This window comes from Phalangium opilio, unplaced genomic scaffold (genome assembly GCF_054372755.1).
Source record: "Phalangium opilio isolate 3A_F unplaced genomic scaffold, DU_Popi_V2 ptg000093l_1, whole genome shotgun sequence".
Lineage (NCBI taxonomy): Eukaryota > Metazoa > Arthropoda > Arachnida > Opiliones > Phalangiidae > Phalangium > Phalangium opilio.
Window position 1 is genome coordinate 5,015,921 of NW_028324198.1, and position 12,451 is coordinate 5,028,371.

The 12,451-nt window shown below is 43.1% G+C and overlaps 2 protein-coding genes across 2 annotated transcripts; both read left to right on the forward strand.

Moving 5' to 3' along the window:
- The first annotated feature begins 5,178 nt into the window (after nucleotides 1-5,178).
- LOC149640716 (uncharacterized) lies at nucleotides 5,179-7,814 on the forward strand. Its single transcript, XM_089850694.1, has 2 exons — nucleotides 5,179-6,074; nucleotides 6,197-7,814. Exons 1-2 carry the CDS (start codon nucleotides 5,179-5,181, stop codon nucleotides 7,812-7,814), a joined length of 2,514 nt encoding a protein of 837 aa, XP_089706820.1.
- Nucleotide 7,815: 1 nt separating this feature from the next.
- LOC149640717 (uncharacterized) lies at nucleotides 7,816-10,458 on the forward strand. Its single transcript, XM_089850695.1, has one exon. The coding sequence runs from the start codon at nucleotides 7,816-7,818 to the stop codon at nucleotides 10,456-10,458; it is 2,643 nt and encodes an 880-aa protein (XP_089706821.1).
- Nucleotides 10,459-12,451: the final 1,993 nt, after the last annotated feature.

Genomic DNA, 12,451 nt, shown 5'->3' on the forward strand with positions numbered 1-12,451 from the left:
TATGGCCTATTGACCACCATTATATGAAAATGTGTACAAGAAAAACAAAAAAAATACCATACAATTATTTGTACTGATTTAGTTTCACACAGAGTTGGTTGATGTTACCTCTTTTTTTTAAATATGTAATTATATAGATACGGGTAGGTTTTTTCTTCTTTTATAAAATTATAGACTAAACCAACTTTTATAAAGGGGAACACAAGAGTTTTTGTGAAGTATTATAGGTTATTGCTTTGATTTTCATTAAATTACTTGACTTAGAGTATCAATAAGTGTAAAATATATCATACACCTAGAGTATCATTAGGTGTAAATTATATCATTCGTGGATCGAATTATAATGAGTAGATAGGGTTTGCGAAATTTTGATTTATTAGTTAGTTGGAATCGGCGTATTCTCTAATCATTTTTGAGAGTTTCGTGTCATCAGCAAAGAGAAGAATCTGCGAATATTTGATCGTGTCCGGCATGGAGTTGGTAAGGATGTTGAATAGTAGGGGACCTAGAACTGAGCCTCGGGGAACTCCACGTTCGATAGGGACCCATTCGGAGTGAACTCCGCTAAGGATCACACGATGCTTGCGGTCTTGGAAATAGTTATGGAGCCAATCTAATGCGAGGCCCGATATGCCAGCATTATTAACCGCTACGAGCAGATTTGCATGGGGGATAGGGTTAAAGGCCTTAGAGAGGTCGAGATAGATAACATCGACATTATGCCCTTCATCTAGCCAACTTGTCCATTGGTTCGTAGCAGTCAGTAGGTTGGTTACTCAAGAACCTGTAACCGATTTGCTTAAAAAGCTGAGGTTTACAGAAGAAATAATGAGACAAAATTAGGTGAAAAAATTCTATCTCTTTTTATTATACCAGGTTCTGGTTAGGTTAGTTTATACATTTTATTATTAATTTATATACCCCATGCACCGTGTTTAGTAAGGTTAGTTTATACATAGAAAAATATTAATTTTGGGGTTAGTTAAATTTAGTATTATGAAATTATGCTATTTACAATGCTTAGTACTTAAATTGGGAAGCGCCAGTAGGGAATATCCGTAATAATGAAACATAACACCTACAGAATTATTTAGAGCCATGTGAACTGTGTCGTTGGTCTTGAATACGGTACGCGACTAGAGTGAGGGCGCGGGAATTCACTATTAATGTAACTTAAACCGTTAGAGGGTCGGAAGGTCGACCGTCTATTGCTGCCGGTGACAGGTGTTAGCCACTCGGGTGTTGATAGGATTTCCACTGACTAACTTCTTGACTAAAGTACCACGGACTAACTAACCAACGTTCCCTAGGCTATTTAGGCTATATATACTATTCCCTTATCTCTAGTTCGGCCTATCTAGACCAGGGGGCGCTCAAGTAGTGCAATAGAGCTCCCTCTGGCTAGAGACTCCATTTTATTAGGATGGATATAGGCCTAGGGTTAAGTTCATATAATTTGGTGCCTGGATGGGTAAGTCTATAATGTTATTATGTTGTTTGTGAAGGCCCAAATGTAGCGTGTCCGCTACATCCCCCCACACATTAATGAAGGACATTCTTACTCCCTACTGGCGCTTATATGCTTAATAGGGGTGAAAAAATCGTCTTCCCGAGGAAAGGAATACATTCTTCCTTTCGATTTGCCTCCTATACGGGCAATACCGTACAAGGTGCGGGCACCCACAACGGTAACATATTAACCCACCCGCGGTGGTGCGGGGGGTCAAATGGGCCGTTAGATCAAACGGTGTTGCCGGTGTAGGCAACAATGCCCGACCCTGGCCTGACGGAGGAGGTGGCGTCGGCAGTAAGGCAACCGAAGCTGTTTGCGGTGGTGGAGATGGTGTCGCCAACCGTCGCAGGAGTGCCCCTCGAGAAATACCCCGAGAAGGCACTCCAGCAAGGGCTGGATCGACACCAGGACGTATGCGTTGATAGGCTGCGCCTACGGCTGTTCCTCAACCTGCCAAAGCACGATAACTTGTCAACCACGGCAGATGCGGAGGGCTCTCCTGCCTAAACGGTGGTTGTTCCTGCCCGGTCGATGGTATGGTAGGAGCAGGTACCACATCCAAGTTTTCATTTGCAACGGGAGGAAGCAACGGCGGTGATGCAGAGTTGTTTCGGGGAAGGCGTTTCGATGAATATCGTCGTCCCGCCCGGACGGCCTCGATGTGAGCTGGCGGGAAGGCGGTGATGACGACATCCCTGGTTGAGACCGAAGTTCGCGCCACGACAGTGATTATCTTCTAACTCCCCATCATCGTGCAGATGCAATACGTCCTAACATGACAACAATAGAATAAATAAGGACATTTTAACGAGCCATCCTGGTTATTTCCCAAGGAGGTGCGTAGATCGCTTTTCGCGAAAAGTCAAAATCCTCAACGGCTAGTTGAGGGTTCGGGCGCCTGTGTAGATACTTCGCCACGTCGTTCCGTGATCTTAACATGATCCGGTGAGGCCGAGGTGCGTAATAGTATATATCTCGCTCCGGACCACCCGGCTGAACTATCCGCTGCTGCACTACTTCTCTGGTGTACCCAAGTCGAAATGGTTTTATGGTTCGAGCAGTAAGGAAAGGATATTGTAGAAGAAGCTGAGAGGGAGACGCTGCGACAGAGACCGAGACGTCTTCCTCAGGTGCAGGATCTTCATTAACAATATCCAAGGCTTCCGATATATCAGAAGCACTACCAACTCGAGCCAACTTGGGAGAGGGAACTTCTCGTTCCGTTGAAGTAGTCGACGAAGAAGTGGCAGGACGTTGTCGTTTCAGACTAATGGGCGTAATCCAGGCCGGTCCTCCCAGATCCGGTGGCGGAACATACTGTGGTGCCGAACTTGGACCAGGCTGTGGTGGCGGAACATACTGTGGTGCCGAACTTGGACCAGGCTGTGGTGGCGGAACATACTGTGGTGCCGAACTTGGACCAGGCTGTGGTGAGACAGGACCATGATCGTCGTAAGGATCAGTATGAGCCTTGAAACGTGGACGAAGTTGTGCGAAAGGCGTCTTCGCTGAAGCAGTTGGACAAGGAGGGCTAGGACTGGCACAGGCCAAGTCTCTTAAAATGTAGCATCGTGGACTGGTATGCGGCGACGCTTGTGGAAGTGTGGCTCATCAGGAACGCCTTCTGACTCTGGTTCTGAGTCAGTCGGTGCAATGCTCCTGAAGGCGGATCCTCCTGGTCGGGTTCTTGTGTAGATGACGGCAAGAACTGATCGGTTGTTCTATATAGCTTGAGATGAGCTATATTTTCCAACGATCGTTTACCAGTAGCCACTTCCTCCAGCACGTAGCGTAATTCATCCAACCGCTCGATGATGCGATAAGGGCCATCCCTTAGCTGAGAAATAAGAAGCACCATGGGACAGGGGGTGTGTTTTTTTCCATACAAACATGCCTACATCTAAGTCCCAATCTTCCCTACGCTGATTATAATAGTATCGTTGCTTAGCTTGCATACGATCTATATGAGTCCTAACGGCTTGAACATCTGCCTGTAGTTGGGTCACTCTAGCCTCTAAATTATCTCCAACCTGGGTTAAATCGGGAGGATGAAAAGGCTCCAAAGCTATTTCCCAGGGTAAGCGAGCTTCTCTACCATGATTTCAATAGAACGGTGTGTGCCCTATCGTTTCATGAGGTATAGTGAATTCGATCCCAATGGCGGTGTTCGTAGCCTACATAAATACCTAGCATAATGCCTATGGATTTATTGACTCTTTCTGTAGCGTTTGTTTGAGGGTGATAGGGGGTCGTGTTGGTGCAAATAATGTTGAAGAGCGCGCACGTATCTTTCCAAACCCGGGACACAAACTGCGTCCCATTGTCAGAAAGCATAGCCTTAGGGGCTCCCCAATGCAGTATAAGACTTTTAAGAGTCTTACTGACTGTCTCAGCTGTTATGTTCTTTAAAGGTATTAGTTGCGCATAGCGTGTGTAATAATCCACATACTCTAAGATATAACGGTTATGCGTAGGACTAAAAGGTAAGAGACCCAAGATATCAACGCCTAACAAATCCCAAGGTTGTTCGACGACGGTCGAATGCATTAAACCGGGTGTTTTGCGGTTCCGTCCCTTATATTGCTAACACATTAAACAAGTGGCAACAAATAAGGGGACGTCCTTACCTAGTGTAGGCCAATAATATCTGAATGTAACACGTTCGTAAGTGCTATCTCGACCTCTATGTCCTGCGGTCATATGTGTATGGAATAAGTGCAACGCTTGTGGTCTTAAGTTAGTAGGCAGGTATATTTTACGTGGCATGTTACCATACCGTCTGTTAAATTTCTAAAATTGGGTTTAAATTTAGTTTAATGTTTGAATTTGTTTAATTGTATTTTAGTTGTATTAATTTTTTGATTTGTCATTTTATAACGCTTTGTATTGTATTTCACATTTTATACTGTATTTCACCTTTTGTAAATTCTTGTAAGCAAGTAGGCGGGAAAGGCAAACAAATCTTGAGAAATGGATGACGGTGCATGTTGTAGAGTTTTTTACGGAAACGAAAAACGAGCAGCTGAAAAAGGGAAAATTTTCCGTGGTACCGTGGTTTGGGCCTAGCTAACCCATACCAGCGGTTCTTGAATGACAAACCTGTTTTCGTTTTCGTAGAAACTCTAAAAGGTAAAGAAAAAAAAAACCTAGTACGTCAGCGCGTATAATAAGTAAAGAGAGGGTTTAGCCCCTGAAAGGACGATGTACTTGGGTCTTTGAAAAGCTCTGGATATAGCCAGATAGAAAATAAAATAGATCAGATCTCTTTAGCGCCTTAACGGAGCGAGTCATATGTTGCGACTCTCAAAAATTTAGAAACTTTTAGTGCAGGGTTATAGCGCGCGCAACCCTTTAAAAAATTAGGATCAAATTTAACCTGGGCGATCCACCTCAATTTTAATTGAAAATAAGTGCTTTTTCAACCATTCATCATTAAAGTTTTTTATTGTTTTCAAAATGGAGTCCATTAATTTCGCAATCAAATAGTCACGTCGATCAACGAACCAATGGCATTTAATTCTCGCGCGGATAATGTTAGTGTTTCAGTCCGCTAACCTTTCCATCAATTTAAACAAGCTCTCCCAAAAGCTATAAGGAATAACGGTAACAATTTTTTGGTACCGGTAACCCGGGACGTGTACCTTTTGATGTGATAAAATCTGAAAATGGACGAATTAAAGAAAACTTACAAACAAAAAGCGGCATTGCGCGGTGCAGTAACAAGGTACTGTAACTTGATTAAAGGAGAATTAACGTCGGCGGTTGTGTCCGCGCAAACATTAGAGGACTATATAGTGCAACTCGACGACAAAGAACAAAAATTAGAGCAAATAAACCAAAAGGTGCTGGACCTAATCACAGATGAAGCCGATTTCGATAAAGAACTCGAGGACAGGGACGTTTGGAACGAGAAACTTGTTCTCGAGAGGTCAAGGGCGCGGAGATGGATAAAGGAAAGGGCTAGTACATCGAGCGGGCTTACTGGCCAGAACACCGGCAGTTTAAGCAACGTGTCAGCGACCGGAAGTAACGGAACCCCTCATTCAACCAGGGGACAGAAAACAGTGCGGCTAGCGAAGCTAGAAATAGAACCGTTCGACGGAGATCACGCCAAATGGCAAGAATTCTGGGGAGTATTCGAGAACGCTATCCATCTGGACAACGAGTACACCAAGATAGATAAGTTAACGTATTTAAAATCTTATTTGAGAGGGGATGCGGCAACCGAAGTTCGAGGCTTAACTTTAACTGACGACAATTACGACGAAGCCGTGGCAAACCTGAAACGACGTTTTGGTCGAAATGATTTGATAGTTAGCGCCAGGTTAAACAATTTTTTTAGCATGACACCCGTAGAAAAAGCCTCGGATATAGATGGGTTAAGAAAATTATATAACACGTGTCGGATAGAAGTTAGAAGTCTGGAAGCATTAGGTTATAGCAGTTATGGGGAGCTTTTAGCTCATATAATAGGGCGTATCTTACCTATGGAATTACTAAGAGAATTTAGTCGAGGAAAAGATGATAAAGGACAGATAGCAAAAATCAGAAGCAAGTTAGCGTTAGTCAGAAACCAGGAGCCAATCATGAAAAAACCTACAAACATAAGCCTATTCATAGTAAAAGTCTTTATCCTTCGGGAGCCGCATTAAGTGCTGTCGTTAATAACGACAACCGTGTAAGTGCATGCTTGTTTTGTGGGAAAAATGGTCATCCTTTTTATCAATGCAATGAAATCGCGGTCAAAGAAAAAAGGGGTATTGTTTTGGATAAGAAATTGTGTTTCCTATGTTTAAAATTTGGTCACCGGGCGGACATCTGTAGGAGCAAGTTTCAACAATGTAGAAAATGTCGTAGAAAACACCACGAAATTTTGTGCGATTCTAATATTGACGTAGCTCAGGGTCAAGGGACTGATAACAATAGTAGTACCACGCAATCCGCTACCTTAACCACGGTTTCTCAAGAAACAAGTTCCAATGTCATACTCCTACAAACGGCGCTGGCGGAAATTAGCGATAAATTAGGCGCAAAACACAAGGCTAGAGTTCTCTTTGACGGCGGAAGCCACAGATGCTTCGTCACAGAAAAGGTGTCTAGAGAGCTAGATTTAGAAGTTATTGGGTTAGAACCTCTTGAAATACACCCCTTTGGTAGTGCTCCCATTAAGGCGGAGAGGCGAAAAGTGAAAGTCCCATTATATAACCTAAAAAATGGCGCGAAAATTGAAATTCAGGCTTTAGAGACCCCAGAAATTTGTGGAGCGGTGTTTTCGGTGCCAGGGGAAAAAGTAAGAGAGCTATTGGAGTCTAGAAGTCTTGAATTGTCAGAAGGTAGTCAGCGATGCGGCGAATCAGGCCCCACCCCCATAGATGTTTTAATTGGCGCGGATTACTTTTGGAAGGTTGCGAGGGCAAACACTATAAGGTTGGGGGACGCGCTTGTGGCAATGGACACCGCGTTAGGTTGGACAGTGTTAGGGAGAACAGAAGCCGCGGAAGGCAACATAGATATCGGCGTAAACACAGTCGCAGTGATGCACACACCTGTCAGAACGGAAGAGGAGTTAGTCTCAGAACAATTGCGTAATTTTTTCGAGTTAGAATCTCTGGGGATAAACGACGCGGCGCAGACTAAAGCAAAGGAGCGAGACGAGGTTATGAGAAACTTCGAGGAAAACATTGAATTTAAGGGAGGTAGATTCGAGGTGGGGTTACCCTGGAAAGGGAACAAGGCTGAACTCTCGGATAACTTTGAAGTTGCAAAAAAGAGAACCTTAAGTTTAGTCGCGAAGCTAAAAAAGAACCCTAAAAAGTTTAATGCGTACAATGAAGTTATCCAAGAACAGCTTAAGAACGGGATAGTTGAGTTGGTAAAGGAGGGTGCTGGTTCAGAATCAAAAAATACTATCTACTATATACCACACAGGGGAATTGAAAAAGAAGATAGGCAAACCACAAAGCTAAGGGTAGTATATGACGCCTCTTCCCATTCAAGAGATTCACCTTCGTTGAATGAATGTTTAGAGACTGGCCCCAATCTTATGCCAGAATTGTTTAAAATGTTAGTGCGATTTAGAAGGGGTAGAATAGCGTACACTGGAGATATTAAACAAGCCTTTTTGCAAATTGGTATCAAGAAAGAGGATAGAGATGCATTGCGGTTTCTTTGGGTAGAGGGTTTGACGGGGGAAGTATCCGAGCGCTTAGTTTGCTATAGAATAACAAGAGTGGCCTTTGGGGGTAAATGCGAGCCCTTTTATATTGAACGCGACAATCAAGCACCACTTAGAAAAGGTTAAAATGACCCACCCTATAGCGTACAAAGTGTTAAGTGTAGCCCTATATGTCGACGACAATGTCGATAATGCGGATAGTGTAGAGGAAGCTGAAGAAGCGATTAGAGAATCCACGGAAGCGCTAGAAAAGGCAGGCATGCAACTAAGAAAATGGCGTAGTAACTCAAAGGAAATCAGGGAAAGATGGGGAGACAAAATTCAAAATGAGCAGGGGCAAATGTGCACACCCACCCCTAAACCCCTCAAGGTATTAGGCATAACGTGGGATGAATTGGAAGATATCCTAACCTTCGACGCGAATGAACTTTTAAACTTTCTCATCAACAAAGAAAATACCAAGCGCTGGTTACTGAAAGCGGTCGCCAGAATATTTGACCCCCTAGGGCTGCTTTCCCCCTACACTATAAGAGGCAAAGCGATGATGCAAGAAACATGGGAAAAGGGGGTTTCTTGGGATGAACCACTAAAAGCGGATTTATCTAGCAGATTTAACAGTTGGTGCATGGAACTCCCTGGGTTATATGAAATTGAAATACCCCGCTACTATTTTGACAACGAGCTAAGCGGTTTAACCCCTAAAATAGAGCTACACTGCTTTACAGATGCAAGCGAGAATGCCTACGCAGCTGTTGTTTATGTTAAGGGCGAGTACGCAAATGGGCAAGTCACTACGGCATTGGTGGCGTCCAAGACTAGAGTAGCACCAGTGAAAAAATTAACAATCCCGAAATTAGAACTAATGGGCGCAGTATTGGGAGCTAGGTTAATTAATTCCGTTGCGGAAGCGTTAGGGTATCAAAAGAGCTCAATAAATATGTGGACAGATTCGACCATAGTGCTCCATTGGATTCGAGGTTCAGCCTCACATTGGAAGCCCTTTGTGTCGAATAGGGTAAGAGAGGTACAAAATATGACTGACCCCTCCTGCTGGAAACATGTAGCAGGCAAAGAGAACCCCGCGGACATACCAACACGCGGTAAAACTATTGGGGAGTTAGCTGAAAGCTCTCTTTGGTGGCGCGGACCTGCGTGCCTTCTAAATAATAGCGAGTCCGAAAATGGCATTGGAACCCTAGAAATTGAAGACCCTGATGTTTTATCAGAATTGAGGGCGCGAAATTGGGAGGCCAACTTAGTGGCAGGCGCAGCGCAAGGACTCAATGTACCACTCCTGGATATAAATAAATATAGCAGTACTGTGACCCTTTATAGAGTTACTGCTTGGTGTAAAAGATTCGTACAAAATTTGAAGTCTAAATCTAAGGTCAAGGGTCCACTCTCAGCCGAAGAAATTGAGGCGGCTGAGAAGTATTGGGTGGGAATGGCGCAAAGGGAAAGTTACAGAGATGAAATGAATGCATTGCAAGCAGGAGACCATATTTCTAAAACATCAAGCATTTACACCCTGAGCCCCTTCCTTGATGAAAATGGGCTTATGCGCGTTGGAGGCCGAATAGATGCCGCCAATAAGACATGTAGTTATCATGAGCGGCATCCCTGGATTTTGAGTGCTAAACATAGGTTGTCAGAATTAGTCGTAGACACGTGTCATATTAGATTGAAACATTCAGGGGTAGATGAAACTTTAGTAGAGGTTAGGGAACAATTTTGGATTCCGAGCATCAGACCATTAGCCAAAAAAGAAGTAAAGGGTTGTCCACGTTGCAAGAGGTTTAAAGCGAAAGCGTCAGTGGCTATAACTGCACCCCTACCAGAAGCCAGAATTAAACCCTCACCACCTTTCTCAACATGCGGTGTTGACTTTGCTGGACCCTTGTACACAAAGGACGGGAAAAAGTGTTATATCGCCTTATACACTTGCGCGGTAACAAGAGCGATACATCTAGAAATTGTGTCAGATCTATCTGCGGATAAATTCCTTTTGTCCTTCCGGAGGTTCATTGCGCGGCGCGGAATAGTGGAGATAATTTATAGTGATAACGCGATGACCTTCAAAAGAGCAAACGCGGACTTGAACATTCTACTAAGTCATCCACGTACACCAGAAGTAGCAGATTATTTTGGAAGTTTGAAGATCTCGTGGCGATACATCGCGGACCGCGCAGCATGGTGGGGTGGGTTCTGGGAACGGATGGTGCGATCGGTTAAAACACCGTTGAAGAAAACACTTGGCCAGGCCCACCTTACCTACGAGGAGCTTGAAACGCTACTAATTGAAATTGAAGCGATGGTCAACTCGAGACCAATAAGTTTTGTATATCATGACGCGAGTGAACCGCGACCGCTCACGCCAGCGCATTTCTTGATCGGGAAAAGACTAACGGCGCTCCCCTCGCGAGTGTTCTCGAGGAATGAAACCTTACCGTCAACACGAGAAGTGTTGCAAAGACGCGTAAAATATAGACAAAACCTTCTCGATGGGTTTTGGGCGCGTTGGAAGAAAAATTATCTACTGGAGCTTCGCTCAGCTCATCACAGGCCTAACTGTGATCCAACACCGGAACTTAAAGTCAACGACGTGGTTTTAATAGAAGACAAGAGAGTCCCACGATTAATGTGGAAAACCGCGGTTGTTGTGGAAACGATGCGTGGCAGAGACGATGTAGTACGTTCATGTATGGTTCGCCTGCCAAACGGTGCGCGTCTAAGAAGACCGATACAAATGTTGTATCATTTAGAAATTTAAATGTACTAACTTTATTAAGTGTTGAACAATGTTCAAGGTGGGGGAGATTGTTAAATTTCTAAAATTGGGTTTAAATTTAGTTTAATGTTTGAATTTGTTTAATTGTATTTTAGTTGTATTAATTTTTTGATTTGTCATTTTATAACGCTTTGTATTGTATTTCACATTTTATACTGTATTTCACCTTTTGTAAATTCTTGTAAGCAAGTAGGCGGGAAAGGCAAACAAATCTTGAGAAATGGATGACGGTGCATGTTGTAGAGTTTTTTACGGAAACGAAAAACGAGCAGCTGAAAAAGGGAAAATTTTCCGTGGTACCGTGGTTTGGGCCTAGCTAACCCATACCAGCGGTTCTTGAATGACAAACCTGTTTTCGTTTTCGTAGAAACTCTAAAAGGTAAAGAAAAAAAAACCTAGTACGTCAGCGCGTATAATAAGTAAAGAGAGGGTTTAGCCCCTGAAAGGACGATGTACTTGGGTCTTTGAAAAGCTCTGGATATAGCCAGATAGAAAATAAAATAGATCAGATCTCTTTAGCGCCTTAACGGAGCGAGTCATATGTTGCGACTCTCAAAAATTTAGAAACTTTTAGTGCAGGGTTATAGCGCGCGCAACCCTTTAAAAAATTAGGATCAAATTTAACCTGGGCGATCCACCTCAATTTTAATTGAAAATAAGTGCTTTTTCAACCATTCATCATTAAAGTTTTTTATTGTTTTCAAAATGGAGTCCATTAATTTCGCAATCAAATAGTCACGTCGATCAACGAACCAATGGCATTTAATTCTCGCGCGGATAATGTTAGTGTTTCAGTCCGCTAACCTTTCCATCAATTTAAACAAGCTCTCCCAAAAGCTATAAGGAATAACGGTAACACCGTCTCCTATAGACTAAACCATCAACGACTTCGAATAGGGGATTGATCCTATCGTTAGTCTCTAAGTCTGTCTTTAGAGCTTGAATGGAGAGATCCAATGCCTGTTCACGCGCAATGTCCGCTAAATTAAATGTATCCATGACAGGAGGCAATGGAGGTGGAATTGCGTTCTGATTAGGTCTAGGCCTAAGTATAGCTCCTAACACATAGCCTTCGGGAGGAATATCTCTGGACAATGCGTCCTCGACCACGTTTTCTACGCCCTTACGATATTCTACCTTAAATATATAAGTCTGCAGATACATAATCCAACGTAATATGCGATATGAAGGATCAGTGCGCGTGTAAAGCCATTGTAGAGCTTTATGATCAGTGATCACTGTGAAGTCCATCCCATCTAAGAAATGCTTGAATCGATTAATAGCCCAAAATATAGCTAAGCATTCTTTCCCGCTGCATTAAGCAGGGTAGAAGCGTAAGCTATAGGGTATTCTACCTTTGCCTCCTTTTGACTAAGCATAGCGCCCAAACCAATATTGCTAGCATCTGTGCTTAGGTACGTATGTTTACTGGGATCATAATGGTAAACAGGATGCTCATTCGCATGTACTATAGCTGCTTTTAATTTTAAGAAGGCTTCTTCACATTGCTCACTCCAGACCCATTGGATGTTCTTACGCTTAAGACGGTACAAAGGAGCTACTATCTCCGCATAATGGGGTACAAACCTACTATGCCATCCCGTAAAGCCTGAGAAACGTGACAGAGACTTGACATCTGTTGGTCTAGGAAACTGCTTAATAGCTATGGTTTTAGCCGGGTTATCATGCATACCTGTACTATCTATTACATGACCTAAAATTAATGTAGACTGTTTAGCAAAGTGACACTTCGTTAAATTGAGAGTAAGACCAGCCTTCTTTAATTGTCTAAACACATATTCTAATGCATTAAGGTGTTCTTTCCAAGTACGGGAAGTAATAATAACATCATCTAAATAAACAAAAATAGAATATTTAGATTTATCTCTAAACACCTCATCCATGAGTTTTTGGAAAGTGGTGGGTGCATTGCACAAGCCGAAGAGCATCACCACAAATTCGTACTTTCCAAAAG

Excerpts from the sequence above, each read along its gene's own strand:
- LOC149640717 (XM_089850695.1), top strand. The coding sequence starts at position 7,816 with ATGACCCACCCTATAGCGTACAAAGTGTTAAGTGTAGCCCTATATGTC.
- LOC149640716 (XM_089850694.1), top strand. The coding sequence starts at position 5,179 with ATGGACGAATTAAAGAAAACTTACAAACAAAAAGCGGCATTGCGCGGT. Across the intron at positions 6,075-6,196 it reads AAAATCAGAAGCAAGTTAGC|TGCATGCTTGTTTTGTGGGA; the intron begins GTTAGTCAGAAA and ends CAACCGTGTAAG.